This window comes from Oncorhynchus clarkii, chromosome 23 (assembly GCF_045791955.1).
Source record: "Oncorhynchus clarkii lewisi isolate Uvic-CL-2024 chromosome 23, UVic_Ocla_1.0, whole genome shotgun sequence".
Taxonomy (NCBI): Eukaryota; Metazoa; Chordata; class Actinopteri; order Salmoniformes; family Salmonidae; genus Oncorhynchus; species Oncorhynchus clarkii.
Genome location: NC_092169.1, coordinates 21,729,541 through 21,747,663, shown reverse-complemented (window position 1 = coordinate 21,747,663; position 18,123 = coordinate 21,729,541). Strand labels below are relative to the sequence as shown.

Below are 18,123 nucleotides of genomic sequence, written 5' to 3'. Positions count from 1 at the left end.
TAGGTAACAACACATCCACCACACTGATCCTCAACACGGGGGCTCTCAGGGGTGCGTGCTCAGTCCAATCCTGTACTCCCTGTACGATACACAGCTGTACATTTCCATGAAACATGGTGAAGACCCAAAATTGCCCTCCCTGGAAGCGTTTCAGACATAAGGAAGTGGATGGCGGCAAATGTTTTACTTTTAAACTCGGACAAACAGAGATGCTAGTTCTTGGTCCCAAGAAACAAAGAGATCTTCTGTTGAATCTGACAATTAATCTTGATGGTTTTACAGTCATCTCAAATACAACTGTAAAGGACCTTGGCGTTTCTCTGAACCCTGATCTCTCTTTTGACGAACATATCAAAATTGTTTCAAGGACAGCTTTTTTCCATCTATGTAACATTGCAAAAATCAGAACCCTTCTGTCCAAAAATTATGCAGAAAAATGAATATATGCTTTTGTCACTTCTAGATTAGACTACAGCAATGCCCTGCTCTCCGGCTACCCGGATAAAGCACTAAATAAACTTCCGTTTGTGCTAAACACGGCTGCTAAAATCTTGACTAGAGGCCAAAAATTTGATCATATTAGGGTTTTACTGCTAACCTACAAAGCATTACATGGGCTTGCTCCCATCTATCTTTCCTATTTGGTCCTGCCGTACATACCTACACGTACGCTACGGTCACAAGACGCAGGCCTCCTTATTGTTCCTAGAATTTCTAAGCAACAGCTGGAGGCAGGGCTTTCTCCTATAGAGCTACGTTTTTATGTAATGGTCTGCCTATCCATGTGAGAGACGAAGACTCGGTCTCGACCTTTAAGTCTTTATTGAAGACTCATCTCTTCAGTAGGTCCTATGACTGAGTGTAGTCTGGCCCAGGGGTGTGAAGGTGAACGGAAAGGCACTGGAGCGACGAACCACCTTTGCTGTCTCTGCCTGGCTGGTTCCTCTCTCTTCACTGGGATTCTCTGCCTCTTACCCTATTATGGGGGCTGAGTCACTGGCTTACTGGTGCTCTTCATTGCCATCCCTAGGAGGGGTGCGTCACTTGAGTGGGTTGAGTCTCTGACGTGATCTTCCTGTCTGGGTTGGCGCCATTCGGGTTCGTGCCATGGCGGAGATCTTCGTGAGCTACTCGGCCTTGTCTCAGGGTAGTAAATTGGTGGTTGAAGATCCCTGTAGTGGTGTGGGGGCTATGCTTTGGCAAAGTGGGTGGGGTTATATCCTGCCTGGTTGACCCTGTCCGGGGGTATAGTAGGACGGGGCCACAGTGTCTCCAGACCCCTCCTGTCTCAGCCTCCAGAAATTATACATCCGGGGGCTAGTGTCAGTCTGTTATGTCTGGAGTATTTCTTCTGTCTTATCCAGTATCCTGTGTGAATTTAAGTATGGTCCCTCTGATTCTCTCTCTCGCTTTCTCTCTTTCTCTTCTCTCGGAGGACCTGAGCCCTAGGACCATGCCTCAGGACTACCTGGCCTGATGACTCCTTGCTGTCCCCAGTCCACCTGGTCGTGCTGCTGCTCCAGTTTCAACTGTTCTGCCTGCGGCTATGGAACCCTGACCTATTCCCCAGACGTGCTACCTTGTTCCGGACCTGATGTTTTCAACTCTCTCTACTGCACCTGCTGTCTCTAACTCTGAATGATCGGCTATGAAAAGCCAACTGATATTTACTCCTGAGGTGCTGACCTGTTGCACCCTCTACAACCACTGTGATTATTATTATTTGACCTTGCTGATCATCTATGAACATTTGAACATCTTGACCATGTACTGTTATAATCTCCACCCGACACAGCCAAAAGAGGACTGGCCACCCCCCAGAGCCTGGTTCCTCTCTAGGTTTATTTCTACGTTCCTGCCTTTCTAGGGAGTTTTTTTTAGCCACTGTGCTTCTACATCTGCATTGCTTGCTGTTTTAGGCTGAGTTTCTATATAGCACTTTGAGATATCAGCTGATGTAAAAAGGGCTTTAAAAACACATTGATTGATTGACTCATGACTGCACGGCCAGGCATGACTCCAACACCATCATTAAGATTGCTGATGACACAAAAGGGGTAGGCCTGATCACCGACACATGGGCGGCAGGTAGCCTAGTGGTTAGAGCGTTGGACTAGTAACCGAAAGGTTGGAAGATCGAATCCCCGAGCTGACAAGGTACAAATCTGTCATTCTGCCCCCTGAACAAGGCAGATAACCCTCTGTTCCTAGGCTGTCATTGAAAATAAGAATTTATTCTTAACTGACTTGCCTAGTTAAATAAAGGTAAAATACAATTTTAAAAAATAGGGAGGACCGTGTGGTGCCAGGATAACAACCTCTCAATCAACATGATCAAGACAATAAGGAGATGATTGTGGACTACAGGAAAAGGAGAACTGAGCACACCTCCATTCTCATGGACAGGGCTGTAGTGGAGCAGGTTGAGAGCTTCAAGTTCCTTGATGTCCACATTACCAACAAACTAACATGGTCCAAACACACCAAGACAGTCATGAAGAGGGCACGACAAAACCTATTCCACCTCAGGAGACTGAAAAGATTTGGCATGGATCCTCAAAAGGTTTAACAGCTGCACCATCGTAAGCATCCCTGCCTGGTATGGCAACTGCTCGGCGTCCGGCCGCAAGGCACTACTGGGGATAGTGTGTACGGCCCAGTACATCACCGGGGCCAAGATTATTGCAACCCAGGACCTCTATACCAGGCGGTGTCAAAGGAAGGACCTAAAAATTGTCAAAGACTCCAGCCACCCTAGTCATAGACTCTTCTCTCTGCTACCGCACGGCAAGCGGTACTGGAGCGCCAAGTATTTTCTTAAAATTGCATTGTTGGTAAGTAAGCATTTCAATGTAAGGTCTACCTGTTATATTCGGCGTGTGTGACAAATGAGATTTGATTTGATTTTGAGGCTGGTGCTGATGCAAAAAGGTCTTTATAAAATCAATTTAATGCATGTATGGTGTACAGAAAGTATACATCTGCACAAAAGTGTATTATAACTTGTCTGCACTCTATAGAGCCCTCACCCTCGTTTATCATAGACATCTGGTCTCCCATCTGCGCCGGACAGACGGTCTGACTCTGGGCTGTTGATCCTCCGGTACCGCAGAGCGCAGACCTGAGCACCAGTCATTTCTGGGGGAGCTCCACCCACAGTGGCCTCAGGACACACCCCTCTAGCAGGCTCCTCCTCCGCAGCCAACTGTCCCTGGGGGAATGAGGGTTTCTAGGGTTACCACTGTTAGAAAGCACTGTCAAGAGTTAGACCTATTCTGTTGACTAATTTCAAATAAGAATTCTAGCTTGAATTGTACTGTAAATGCGTTACTATTTGCTTTACCATGTTTGAGCACTGTAAATTCATGGTAAACACAGTACCTGAAATATATCTCTTGCTCTATCTACAACCAGGTACTGTATGTCTATATCCTCTGAATGTAATAGATGGTAATTGAAAACCAACAAGTAAACTAGCCCTTTTAATTTATTTCTAACTTTGAGTATATTTAAAGAATGTAAGGCCATGTTTTACAGTGCTGCCATCACCAAAGTGAGACACACAGAGGATGTATTAGATGGTCCCTCCTGTACCTTGCTGATGCTGATCTTGAGTTGGTTGCGGTTGAAGTCGGTGTCGTTCCATGCCTCGCCTTCCGCCTGGGGTCGTGTCCCCTCGCAAGGCCTGCTAGGTACTGCAGGTGGAGCATTCTCCTGGTCACTCAGGTGCTCATCTTGTAGAACGTCATCTGTGTTCTCCCTCGGCAGCTCCCCAGGAATCAGAGTCACGTTCACCACCCTGGGAAAGCACAGAACATACACTGACATTTTGACTATTTGTTTATTGATTGCCTTTATTTAACCAGGTAAGTTATTGAGAACACATTCTCTTTTACAAAACAACCAGGCGATTAAATAGATTTGTGTTGTCGAAAATATCCTGTACCACTTCAAATGCAAACAGTGTGCTACAAATTCTCATAGTTGCATTCTAATCCTGAATGAATTATCACAACAAGGCATTGGACTATTTGTTCCTGATTTTTGAATGTAAATTAGGCTACAGGTAATGGGAATTGTACAATCCCTTGGCTAGCTGGAGGTTTTAATATTTAATATTAATGTGTCCAAAATGTTCTTAAGTGTGATCCCATTTGAATTCCTTTCTGCTGTTCAATCTGGTTGATAAGTAGTGGATACACTGTTCAAATCAAATCAAATGTTATTAGTCACATGTGCCGAATACAACAGTGAACCTTACAGTGAAATGCTTACTTACGAGCCCCAAACCAACAATACAATTATAAAGAATGTAAAATACAAATAAGAAGAAATAAAAAGTAACAAGTAACTAAAGAGCAGCAGTAAAATAACAATAGCGAGACTATATACAGGGGGGGGTACTGCTACAGAGTCAATGTGCGGGGGCACAGGTTAGTTGAGGTAATTGAGGTAAAATGTACATGTACGTAGAGTTATTAAAGTGACTATGCATAGATGATAACAACAGAGAGTATCAGCGGTGCAAAAAGGGGGGGGGGCAATACAAGTAGTCTGGGTAGCCATTTAATTAGGTGTTCAGGAGTCTTATGGCTTGGGGGTAGAAGCTGTTTAGAAGCCTCTTGGACTTAGACTTGGCGCTCTGGTACTGCTTAACATGCGGTAGCAGAGAGAACAGTCTATGACTTGGGTGGCTGGAGTCTTTGACAATTTTTAGGGCCTTCCTCTGACACCACCTGGTATTGAGGTCTTGTATGGCAGGAAGCTTGGCCCCAGTGATGTACTGGTCCGTATGCACTACCCTCTGTAGTGCCTTGCGGTCGGAGGCTGAGCAGTTGCCATTCCAGGCAGTGATGCAACCAGTTAGGATGCTCCTGATGGTGCAGCTGTAGAACCTTTTGAGGATCTGAGGACATATGCCAAATCTTTTTAATTTCCTGAGGGGGAATAGGTTTAGTTGTGCCCTCTTCATGACTGTCTTGGTGTGTTTGGACCATGTTAGTTTGTTGGTGATGTGGACACCAAGGAACTTGAAGATCTCAACCTGCTCCACTCGGTCCTCTTATTCCTGTAGTCCACAATCATCTCCTTTGTCTTGATCACGTTGAGGGAGAGCTTGTTGTCCTGGCACCACACGGCCAGGTCTCTGACCTCCTCCCTATAGGCTGTCTCATCGTTGTCGGTGATCAGGCCTAACACTGTTGTGTCATCTGCAAACTTAATGATGGTGTTGGAATCGTGCCTGGCCGTGCAGTCATGAGTGAACAGGGAGTACAGGAGGGGACTGAGCACGCACCCCTGAGTGGCCGCTGTGTTGAGGATCAGTGTGACGGATGTATTGTTGCCTACTCTTACTACCTGGAGGCGGCCCGTCAGGAAGTCCAGGATCCAGTTGCAGAGGGAGGTGTTTAGTCCCTGGGTCCTTAGCTTAGTGATGAGCTTTGAGGGTACTATGGTTTTGAACGCTGAGCTATTGTCAATGAATAGCATTCTCACAAAGGTGTTGCTTTTGTCCAGGTGTGAAAGGGCAGTGTGGAGTGCAATAGAGATTGCATCATCTGTGGATCTGTTTGGGCGGTATGCAAATTGGAGTGGGTCTAGGGTTTCTGGGATAATGGTGTTGATGTGAGCAATGACCAACCTTTCAAAGCACTTCATAGCTACAGACGTGAGTGCTACGGGTCGGTAGTCATTTAGGCAGGTTGCCTTAGTGTTCTTGGGCACAGGGACTATGGTGGGCTGCTTAAAACCTGTTGGTATTACAGACTCGGACAGGGAGAGGTTGAAAATGTTAGTGAAGACACTTGCCAGTTGGTCAGCGCATGCACGCAGTACACATCCTGGTAATCTATCTGGCCTTGCGGCTTTGTGAATGATGACCTGTTTAAAGGTCTTACTCACATCGGCTGCGGAGAGCATGATCACAGACTTGCTGAACAGCTGGTGCTCTCAAGCATGTTTCAGTGTTATTTGCCTCGAAGCGAGCATATCAGTAGTTTAGCTCGTCTGGTAGGTTTGTGTAACTGGGCAGCTCTCGGCTGAGCTTCCCTTGTAGTCTGTAATTGTTTGCAAGCCCTGCCACATCCGACAAGCGTCAGGTGTAGTACGATTTGATCTTAGTCCTGCATTGACACTTTTCCTGTTTGATGGTTCGTCGGAGGGCATAGCGGGATTTCTTATAAGCTTCCGGGTTAGAGTCCCGATCCTTGATAGCGGCAGCTCTAGCCATTAGTTCAGTGTGGATGTTGCCTGTAATCCATGGCTTCTGGTCGGGGTGTGTACGTATGGTCACAGTGGGGACGACGTCATCAATGCACTTACTGATGAAGCCAATGACTGATGTGGTGTACTCCTCAATGCCATCGGAGGAATCGCAGAACATATTCCAGTCTGTGCTAGCAAAACAGTCCTGTAGCTTAGCATCTGCTTCATCTGACCACTATTCAGGAACCAGGAGGAAAGAATTATGGTCAGATTTGCCAAATGGAGGGCGAGGGAGAGCTTTGTATGCGTCTCTGTGTGTGGAGTAAAGGTGGCCTAGAGTTTTTTTCCCTCTGGTTGTACATTTAACATGCTGATAGAAATTTGGTTAAGACAGATTTAAGTTTCCCTGAATTAAAGTCCGCGGCCACTAGGAGTGCCGCCTCTGGGTGAATGTTTTCCTGTTTGCTTATGGCGGAATACAGCTCATTGAGTGTGGTCTTAGTTCCAGCTTCAGTCTGTGGTGGTATGTAGACAGCTAAGAAAAATACAGATGAAAACTCTCTAGGTAGATAGTGTGGTCTACAGCTTATCATGAGATACTCTACCACAGACAAGCAAAGACTCGAGACTTCGTTAGATATTGTGCACCAGCTGTTATTTACAAAAATACATAGTCCGCCGCCCCTTCTCTTATCAGATGCCACTGTTCTATCCTGCTGATACAGCGAATAACCAGCCAGCTGTATGTTGATAATGTCCTCGTTCACTCACGACTCTGGGAAGCATAAGATTTTACAGTTTTGAATGTCCCATTGGTAGTTTAATCTTCCGCGTAGGTCATCGATTTCATTTTCCAAAGACTGCACGTTTGCTAGCAGAATGGAAGGCAGTGGGGGTTTATTCGATCGCCTACAAATTCTCGAAAGGCAGCCCGCCCTCCGGCCCCTTTTTCTCTGCCTTCTCTACGCAAATGATGGGCATCTGGGCCTGTTCCTGGGAAAGCAGTATGTCATTAACGTCGGGCTCATCGGGCTCGTTAAAGGAAAAAAAGGATTCTGTCAGTTCGTGGTGAGTAATCGCAGTTCTGATGTCCAGAATATATTTTCGGTCATAAGAGACGGTAGTATCAACATTATGTAAAAAATAAGTAAAGAAATAAGTTACAAACAACGCAAAGAAACTAACAAAAAAAACACAATCGATTAGAGACACGTAAAATGTCAGCTTTCTTCATCTTTATTTTGATACTGTCATGGCCGTCATAAGAATTGGACCAAAGTGCAGCGTGGTGGGCGTACATTTTCCTTTTATTTTAGTAAATGTCGCCAACAAACGAAAAACAACCGTGAAGCTCACAGGGTTAAGTGCCACTAACAAAGATAACTACCCACACTGAAAGGAGGGAAAAAGGGCTACCTAAGTATGATTCCCAATCAGAGACAACGATAGACAGCTGTCCCTGATTGAGAGAACCATATCCGGCCAAAACATAGAAATAAAGAAACATAGAAAACAAAACATAGAATGCCCACCCCACATCACACCCTGACCTAACCAAATAGAGAAATAAAACGTCTCTCTAAGGTCAGGGCGTGACAGATGCGTTTGTAATAAACCTAAATAGCTCATTTTGATTTCCTTACCCGACCACAGCGGGGATCTGTCGTGTGTTCTGTTGAGGGGGCGTTGACGTGCAGGTGGACAGAGGCACTCCATCCGTACCTCCCTTTTCCCAATCAAAAGACTCGTTCTCTGTGATGATGCGTTCCTTCATACTGTTCTCAAAGACAGACATCAGCAACTGCAAAGAGGATCACAGAGAAATGTAAAAAGTAAGGTATAAAGGTGGAATTCAATCAAACCTACAATGCTATAAAATAATAGGCTTTACTTTAAGTACTAAAAGTTTTTTACTTTTGTTTAGTTTCGATATACTGTAGTTTTATTACTGACACTTAAGAGAGCGGGTATAGTATGGGAGTTAGTCTCACATTGCCACACTTCCAGGTCTTGTTCACTCTGCTATTGAAGTGAACGCAAGGAAATCAAGGTTCCGTGGGGATTAACAAGGTGAATCCACGTGCAGGGAGTGAACAGTACGTATTCATGTCTAAGAATTAACCAATGATATCACGCCACACCCGGCCATGATTACAGACACCTGTGTGTGTCCTTTGACACTATATAAACTAGTGATCTGCAGTGTTTGTCATTATACCCTGATGAAGACAGCTTGTCTGTTGAAACGTTGGTTATTAGGTTATTCAATTATTGCATCTGAGCTCCTAGAGTGTGTGGCTCTCCTTTTCTTTTTCAAGTGAACAGTACGTACCTGGTAATCTGGTTTGGTAAAGTAGTCAAGGCCTAAAACATGATCCAGGAACACATGAAACTCAGAAGGCATGTGTTTGAGCAGCATTCTGTGGTCGTAGCGCTCCTTAATCTGACCCACTTGCTCCTGGTGGCACACAAGAGATACAGTAGAAACCATTATAAATCAGTTGAGCCCAGCAAGACACCAGTAGACACCAGTAACCATTCTCTACTGCAGGGTTTCTTAATCCTGTTCCTGGGGACCCAAAGAAGGGATTTTTTGTTTTTGCCCTAACACTACACACATGATTCCACTAATCAAAGGTTTGATGATGAATAGTTGAGTCTAACCAGGTGTGTAGTGCTCGGCCAAACATAACAATGTGCACCCATTTGGGTTCACTGCACCAGGATACAGAAATATTGGAAATAACTGAAACTGCAGTAGACAGTAGCTCACCTTATCCTTTATTTTTCGCCATGGTAGCTGACCGACTGCAAATTCTACCAACATGTAAAATAGCGACCATAGATCGTCATGGCGACCCATTTCCTGAGAAGTTAAAGAATGAATGAATCAATTAATTATTTTCATGACTTATTAGAATTCCTGAAGTACATCTGCAACAGTTATTTTGGATTTCCCGACAAACTGATGATACACAAAACCCTCAGGTCTAAATTAATTTGTAGTGCATTGCATTTTTCGAATCCAAAAAGACACTTACTTTGTTTTTATGAGCATTTACTGAAGCATAACGAACAGTGCCCCGAAATCCCGCTACAGTTCTGGGCTGGAAAAATAAAATTCGGTAAATTCTCTTTTCAGCACGAAACCTAAAAGAATTTCACACTGACAACTAGAAAGGAAAAGATTGATGGAAATAAAGTATTTCAATTAAAAACTCAAAAGAGACGAGGAAGGATATGGAAAATATCTCAGGCAGGGAGAGATAATAAAAACTGAAATGGGATCAAGCACCTTACTGATGAGACGGATCACAAGCATGCGCACCGAACAGAAAAGCCCAAAAAGGAACAGCAAAACTGCAAAACATAAAATCACACAGGTGAAAAAAGGACAGCATCACATTGCAGCAAAACAACTGTAAACGCTTTATTAACATCAACACTTTGTGAACATAATATATGAAACAATGTTGCAGTAATTTACAGTAACAAACTATGAACTAATGCATTTACAAAGCATAAGGCATCATTTAAATGTATCATTTTCCTGTGATATCTTCCTAATATTTGTAGTTTCTTATAGTCATTGGAATCTGTGATATAATAACTGGAATCTGCATCACCATTTTGGCTCAAGAGTTGAGGATGACAGGTTTGACCTTGATAATAACACCCATTCCATTCGGCAGGTAGTCCTATGAATATTACCTTAGAAACTGCATGTTAGAATTTACAACAGTGTGTGTGTGTGTGTGTATGTATACTGTGTGTGTGTGTGTGTGTGTGTGTGTGTGTGTGTGTGTGTGTGTGTGTGTGTGTGTGTGTGTGTGTGTGTGTGTGTGTGTGTGGTCTAGTTGCTGTTCTAAATCTGCAGTACAGACCCGCCCTTCTAATCGATGAGTGGAGGCTGAGTCAGCAAAAAGAAAAGCAGAAAGAATCTCCACTGTGGCCCATCAGCCTATATCAGCCTAGCCAACTTCATCAACCTATATCAGCCTGGCCAACTACATCAACCTATATCAGCCTAGCCAACTACATCAACCTATATCAGCCTGGCCAACTACATCAACCTATATCAGCCTAGCCAACTTCATCAACCTATATCAGCCTGGCCAACTACATCAACCTATATCAGCCTGGCCAACTACATCAACCTATATCAGCCTAGCCAACTACATCAACCTATATCAGCCTGGCCAACTACATCAACCTATATCAGCCTAGCCAACTACATCAACCTATATCAGCCTGGCCAACTACATCAACCTATATCAGCCTGGCCAACTACATCAACCTATATCAGCCTAGCCAACTTCATCAACCTATATCAGCCTAGCCAACTACATCAACCTATATCAGCCTAGCCAACTTCATCAACCTATATCAGCCTAGCCAACTTCATCAACCTATATCAGCCTAGCCAACTACATCAACCTATATTAGCCTAGCCAACTACATCAACCTATATCAGGCTAGCTAACTCTCTATCAGCCTATATCAGCCTAGCCAACTACATCAACCTATATCAGGCTAGCCAACTCTCCATCAGCCTATATCAGCCTAGCCAACTACATCAGCCTATATCAGCCTAGCCAACTCTCCATCAGCCTATATCAACCTAGCCAACTACATCAACCTATATCAGGCTAGCCAACTCTACATCAGCCTATATCAGCCTAGCCAACTACATCAACCTATATCAGGCTAGCCAACTCTACATCAGCCTATATCAGGCTAGCCAACTCTACATCAGCCTATATCAGGCTAGCCAACTCCAACAAACTATATCAGCCAACTCTACATCAACCTATACCAGCCTAGCCAACTCTCCATCAGCCTGTATCAGGCTAGCCAACTCTACATCAGCCTGTATCAGGCTAGCCAACTCTAGATCCATCTGTATCAGGCTATCCAACTATTAATCACATCACAAAAAGGCACATGCCCTGTGCTCCTACCCACTGTGACCTGAGGACCAAGCATTTCCTGTGCAAAAAAAACATTGCCACTACCCCCAGGTTGTGTGAACTACCCCTCCTAACTCAACACCAAAACAGCAAACCTTATATCCCATGTCCTATATTCTTGCTATATTCATAACATAATAAATTAAATGAAGAAAATCCTTCCACGGCTACTTACCGGTCGGACCTCTCCGGTAGTGTTGGTGTACTGGCGAGCCAGGCCAAAGTCTAACATAAAGCACTTTCTATAGGTGGAGGGGAGTCGACCCATGGCAAAGTTTGACTGGGAAAAAAACAACAGAAAAACAGAGTTGAGTCGAGGACATCACAGGCATATCAACAAGTGAAGCCCAAAGCAATGTATAGACATGACCCTAGCTCACACCCTCTCTCTCACACAATCTCTCTCTCTCTCACACACACACACACACACACACACACCTCTCTATCTCACATCTTTGCTCTTTCTCTCACCCACCCCTCTCTATCTCTGACATGTAAAGTGCCCCCTACAGGCTTGATGTCTTAGTGCAGGAATCCCCCATAGTCAATGACCTCTATGAACTCTAGAATAGATTAAATAGTCTTACAATGCATTATAACCACACATCACAATGCCTTATACCTGCAAGCTTTAGGTAAAGTGCTACAGAGAGGGCCACCTACAGGCTTGATGTCTCTGTGCAGGAAGCCCACAGAGTGGATTGCCTCTATGGACTCCAGGATCTGTTTGCCCAGGCGTAGCGTGGTGCTCATGGTGAAAGTGCCACGGGGTTGACTCCTCCTCAGGTCCGCTAGGTTTCTCCCCTGCTGGGGTGGAGAGAAGGGGGAGGGAAAGAGGGGGAAGGTGGGGGGAGAGAGTGAGATGGAGGGGTCAGAGGGAGGGAGGGTAGAGAGAGATGAGAAATTAGAAAACAGGGGGAGGGAGAGGGGGGACAGAGAGAGGGAGAGCGGGGAGATAGAGGGAGAGAAATATTTGTCATTCATTTTTTTCTACTTAGTTGTAGCCTTGGCTACGATTCTCTCTACCTAAAGCAATTGTATCAGACTGTTCTGATAAATGGTTACCTGAAGTTGCATGACCACATAGTTAAACTTCTCGTTCCTTCCACATCCAATGAATTTACAGACATGATTTTTTCCTGTGACAGAAGTGAGAGGTTAGTGTAAATGTGATTATACAGTCATTATAAAATGAGCTATCTACGAATCTACTTGTACCATCACAGTTAAACAACTGATTCAGTTGGATGTTTAAGATTAAGATTACTTTCTTTTTGCATCTGTTTTTGGGACAACAGACCAGAACAAGCAAAGCTGACAGACACAGAAATACCCCAAAATAAATACTGCCTAAGAGATCGACGATGTGAAACACTCACTGCCAAAATATAATTTTGCACAAAGCAGTATAAACCCCAGTGCAGCAGACATGTCAACTGATTGACTACCTAACTCATCAAACCCCAGAAAAGAACAAACAATCACCACACCTACAACCTTGCCTATCACACTAATCAAATGGCTAGACAGACAGATGTCACATCAGACCATAGCCAGACAACTTAATTAACCTTGCCATGCTTATTCATGTACAAGGTGATGTTGTCATTGATTGATCATGTCCTTAGTGAACCCAATCTGTCCCCGGTAGCTGCCTGCCCTGCCCTTACCTTGCAGTTTCTTTTTCATAACAGTAAAGTGGAATTTCATCACAAAGGGTGATATATAGTGCAGGAGAAGAGAAAGTGGCAAAGGTCACAGGGATTGAACCCACAACCTTTGAGGTTCTAATACATGCTTGTATTAGTGGCGTTACCACTTAACCACACAGACACACAGCTGTACGTGTGATTGTGTGTTACTGCTTAAACACATAGGCCCTTACCTTGCAGTTTTTTGAGGACAGCCACCTCCATCTTGAGGACCTGTTTAGGCTGCTGGGCTGACTCTACCTTGAGAGCCACATTCTCCCTGGTCAGCAGGTCCAACGCCTCGTAGATCTCCCCGAAACCTCCCCCGCCAATTTTCTTCAGCTGGGAATGGTGGCAGAGGAGAAACAAGGGTGGAATAAACACAGTAGAAAAGTCAGGATTGTGGATGCCTGCTTCTTACTGTTTGCTGCCTGTTCTTTAAAGTGAACATTTAGAAAATGCTAGTTCTCCACTAACCTGGTCCCAGATCGGTTGGTGTTGTCTTGCCAATTTCTATGGTCATTATCACATCTAACAATGACCATATCATTTGGCAAGACAGCACCAACAGATCTGTGACCAGGCTAGTTCTCATCAGGTGAAGGAACATTCTAAATCAGGGACTCTCAACTCTTGCATTATGTGTTTCATTCAATTGCTTAATTATTCCACCAGTCACTCAGCTGAGAGTCAATTACATGGTCAAAATGTCTCTGAAGATAAAACCAAACTCACCACTTTCCATCGGTCCTTTACCAAGCAGTTTGGGGGCAGGATGTCCACCTGCTCCCCCGCTCCGTTCATGTTTTCGTCGGGCTGGGCGGCCGTCCCTACGCACTGCATTGGCCGGCCAGACAGAGACACAGCAGCTCCCAACTTGATTCAGCCATTTACCTGTGAAGAAGAACACAGTAATGTAAGCTACAACATACACAAATAGAGTATACAACACATACATTATGAATAAAAAAGTATTCTCTAAACTGACTAACTCATTTTAAAACAACAAGGTACAAGCTTGACAATACAATGAGGCCACAAAACCAATATGTCAGGAATTTAACCTCAGCCTTCAGATTTAGCCTCAGTCTCATGGTAAACTGTCGACATGTCACTAACGTCTCTGAACCACAAATATGTCTATGTGGTCATAAGTAAACAATTAGGCCCAATGGACAGCACCGCTATCCGTGCTTAACAAAAATTCAGCACCACAGACAGCACCACTATCCTCGCTTAACAACAATTCAGCACCACGGAAAGCACTGCGACCCGTGTTTAAAACAAATGTGTTGGTCAGATTCAGCACTAGGGACAACAACAGTTAGCGCTAAAATATTAGATAGATTGCATGCAATTTTGCTACAAATGGAATCCATAGGCATAGGTGTGACTGAAGCTGTCTTTTCAGCACATTGGACAGCACCACTCATTACAGCAACGTGCTGGCCAAGGACAGCGCCGCAGCACCCCTCATTTAACACACTTGCTGGCATTCTCTAGGCCAGTGTTTCCCCACTCCTCAAATACACTTTTTTGTTGTAGCCCCAGACAGGCACACCTGATTCAACTAATCATCAAGCACTCAATGAGTTGAATTAAGTGGGTTTGTCCAGGGCAACTACAGAAATGTGTGCTGTTTGGGGTACTAGAGGACTGTAGTTAGGAAACACTGCTTTAGGCTTGCGCTGCCTGCCAGACAGCATACCTACAGGTAACTGCTAAAATCAAGGAAACACCAACATAAAGTGTCTTAATAGGGTGTTGGGCCACCACGAACCAGAACAGCTTCAATGCACCTTGGCATAGATTCTACAAGTGTCTGAAACTCTATTGGAGAGATGCAACAATTTTTCCACAAGAAATGACATAATTGATTGTTTTGTTGATGGTGGTGGACAGTGCTATATCAGGCACTGCTCCAGAATCTCCCACAAGTGTTCAATTGGGTTGAGATCTGGTGAGATAAACACACACACACACACACACACCCTTTAAACCCCTTATGCTCCTTTGAGTCCCCTCTGTCAAAGTCACTGAGATCTCTTCTAGTCATGGTAGCCAAAATAATGGACAACTGGGCATTTTTATACATGATCCTCAGCATGATAGAATGTTAATTGCTTAAATATCTCAGTAACCACACCTGTGTCGAAGCACCTGATTTCAATATAACTTATATCCCTCATTTACGCAAGTTTCCTTTATTTTGTCAGTTACCTGTATTAGAACGGCTGGGCTAAAAGCATTCCCAAATCAAATGCAGAAGCAGGAGAGAACATCCTGAGCCTTACACTAGTGTGGAAGCTTCCCACTGCCCTAGACAGTTCATGTGCTGAAGGTACACTCAATGCAACAATGCAAAGTAATAAAGCAATGTTCAAGTTAATTAACTCTGTCATGCAATTACCTCGAGGTTCAATAATGTCAATTTACACTTGGGTGATTCAAGTTAAGTACACCTGCATTGGGGACTTTGGATTGAACAACTCCAATACCACACACCCAGTGTTGGCAAAACACTTTTAGTAGGCCAATATTTAAACCATGTCTTTATATTCTTCCAAATCTATAACGAACCCCATCACAAAAAATAGACTGGTCAATTGCAACACCCAAAATCCATTATCATAGTAGGCTACTAAGAAAACCCTGTGATAATTTTCAAGTATGTAACTAGGCTACATTTTACAGCTACATTTATATTTAGAATTAGGAAAAGGGTGTAACATTTTAGTAGGCCACTGCACTGTCTAATGTTGGGCCTATGAATTACTTGTAATTTGCGCTCTCACCTTACTGCTACAATCACAGGGTGGGAAACGTTCTGTTTCCAATAGGCTTTCCTTAGATATCATTCCATAAAACACAACCTCTCCTCCATCGCAACTAACAGAAGTCCCCAGGCCCATAAGCTCTACTATCATTCTCCTCCTACTGTTACATTTTCTCCGCACTGCAGTTCCGGCGCTCTCTCAACGGGTAGGGAGGGTTACCATCCAAGCGGCAGGCGGTGCGCACAGCCCATACAGAGTTCTAATTCTAGGATTGACGTTTTCTAAGTATCAACATTCACCATCGCCCTGCGCCCCTGGCCCAATGGACAGGTTGTGTACCTTTACTCCGCCCCTAAAACATATTTCAGGAATCACCCATTGGATCAATATCAGTCAATCAGCCGGTAAGCCGCGAGTTGCACTTTGGGAAATGTCGTTTATAGTCGGGAAAGCCGATGCAAAGGGACCCGACTAGATGCTTGTAAAAGACTACACCTCCTGTGTGAGCGACTCAAATCACTGACGTAAGTCTGCATTATGATGGTTCATTCTAAATTATTCATGATTCTTGTTATATAGATGTAAAAAATACTAATTGTTATGTTCAAGCTCCTTACGTCACCTGGCATCATTGCCAATAACTGTGTTGTGGAGTGACACCGTGATCTATTCCAGATTGCTTTATTCTCTAGAAACAGCGCATCGAGGTGGCGTTGCTCTCCCAAGTTATCATACCAAAGCGAGCGACCTTGTATTCAGCATCATTATTGACAAAGTGCCAATGCCTTGGATGTTCTTTATGTCCGCAAGATCATCTACATCAATTCAACAAAGAGCAAAACATTGTATCCAGACCTGATTTTCTGACATCGTTGTAGGGTCTCGGTTCGCGAGGCATTTGAGAGGTGCATCAGTCCTTGTGCGAGGTCGTGTTAATGACATATGTGTCGGTTATCGTTGCACCATTCTCCATCCTCCCCGTTATACGCCTCTACTCCTCTGAATCAGCATCACCGAGATTCTCCCATTACGCAACGCGCGCAGTCTTGCATGACCATGGATGGTTGTTGCGTGGTAACGTGAGGAGCGCACGGCGCTCGATAAGCGCCTGTTGAGAAATTATGTATTGTGTGAAATGTGCCAGACATAGCAGATACAGTAGCAGCACCAAACTAACAGTGTGTCTGTAGGATCTTAGGCAAATGCAAAATGCACTAGTGCACAATGCACAATGGTTTCACTGAGTCACTAACCATGACCTCCTCCTTTGTGTAGATTCATTTTACACGCAAGAGGGCACTGTTTCTCCACAGATAAATTCCAGTTCTCATTCGTGCGTTTAACCTTGACGTTTGGCCCTCATGACCGAAGCGCCTCTGCCTATATGCAGATTACAGACTTTTGTTTTTGGAGGGGGTACTCAATTTACTGTTGAGTGTTAGAAAGGTAGAATAAACAAGGTGCAATTTCGACATTTGGTAGTGCATCAGCAGTTTTCCACTTGTTATGTCAGTCTGATAGTCACTCAAATCTAAACCGTGTAGTTGGCCCAATCATCAACAACCAGACACATACAGTAGGGCATGTGCCCAGGGTCCTTGAACTCCAGCGGGGCAGTCATTGATTTTGCTAGTCACACTCATTCAGATATCATGAACCTGGCATAAGTCATGGCAAAATGTGTAGAATTGCAGGAAATTAGCTTTACAACTGCCAAAGTTTCTTACCACCAGATGGGAAAAATATGTAGAATTGGCAGATATTACCTTTGAAACTACAGCATTTTACATTTTTGCTCAGCCCCATGGCAGAATGGGTTGAAATGCAACCAATTTACTTTAGCACTAGTTAGGTTTCCATCCAATTGGCAACATATTTTCACGTGAATATTCGAAACTCCGCATAAAAACAATATGCACATTTTCCCACCAGAGATGGACTTGTTGCAGATAAAAAGCTGTGTGTGATGACGTAGTGCACATAAAAATACTCTTTGTGATTAAATTGCCATGTACCAAATAAAAAATACAAATGAAATGAGTGTCCATCATATTTTAATCTGTAACCATATTGATGGGTTTACAGACACTAAAAATGATGGGTGGGTATAGCGAATGGATCCACTCTGGTATTGGCATGTGTGCTCTAGCCAACCGCTTGCATATACAGTGCTGGTATAGCCGATATGCAGTGGTGTACTTAAGTAAAAAATACTTTTAAGTACTACTTAAGTTGTTTTTTGAGGTATCTGTACTTTACTATTTATATTTTTGACAACTTTTACTTTTAGTCCATTACATTCCTAAAGAAAATAATGTACTTTTTATTCCTTACATTTGTGTATCACAAAGTACTCGTTACATTTAAAATGCTAAAGCAGGACAGAATTATGGCACCTATCAATATAACGCTTTGTCATCCCTACTGCCTGTTATCTGGCGGACTCACCAAACACAACTACTGTGTTTTTAAATTATGTCT

General features: G+C 43.8%; 1 protein-coding gene across 1 annotated transcript in view; it reads right to left on the bottom strand.

Moving 5' to 3' along the window:
- LOC139381474 (tau-tubulin kinase 1-like) overlaps positions 1 to 16,644 on the bottom strand; it is a 39,668-nt gene extending 23,024 nt beyond the window's left edge. Inside the window, exons 1-12 of the mRNA XM_071125040.1 lie at positions 16,498 to 16,644; positions 13,601 to 13,759; positions 13,060 to 13,207; positions 12,240 to 12,313; positions 11,838 to 11,981; positions 11,350 to 11,454; positions 9,246 to 9,311; positions 8,978 to 9,070; positions 8,537 to 8,662; positions 7,848 to 8,005; positions 3,595 to 3,799; positions 3,030 to 3,211 (exon numbers count right to left, since the gene is read on the bottom strand). Coding sequence (XP_070981141.1) covers positions 3,030 to 3,211; positions 3,595 to 3,799; positions 7,848 to 8,005; positions 8,537 to 8,662; positions 8,978 to 9,070; positions 9,246 to 9,311; positions 11,350 to 11,454; positions 11,838 to 11,981; positions 12,240 to 12,313; positions 13,060 to 13,207; positions 13,601 to 13,708 — 1,409 coding nt within the window. The 5' untranslated portion in view covers positions 13,709 to 13,759; positions 16,498 to 16,644. The remainder of the gene's footprint in view (positions 1 to 3,029; positions 3,212 to 3,594; positions 3,800 to 7,847; positions 8,006 to 8,536; positions 8,663 to 8,977; positions 9,071 to 9,245; positions 9,312 to 11,349; positions 11,455 to 11,837; positions 11,982 to 12,239; positions 12,314 to 13,059; positions 13,208 to 13,600; positions 13,760 to 16,497) is intronic.
- Between the last annotated feature and the right edge of the window lie 1,479 nt (positions 16,645 to 18,123).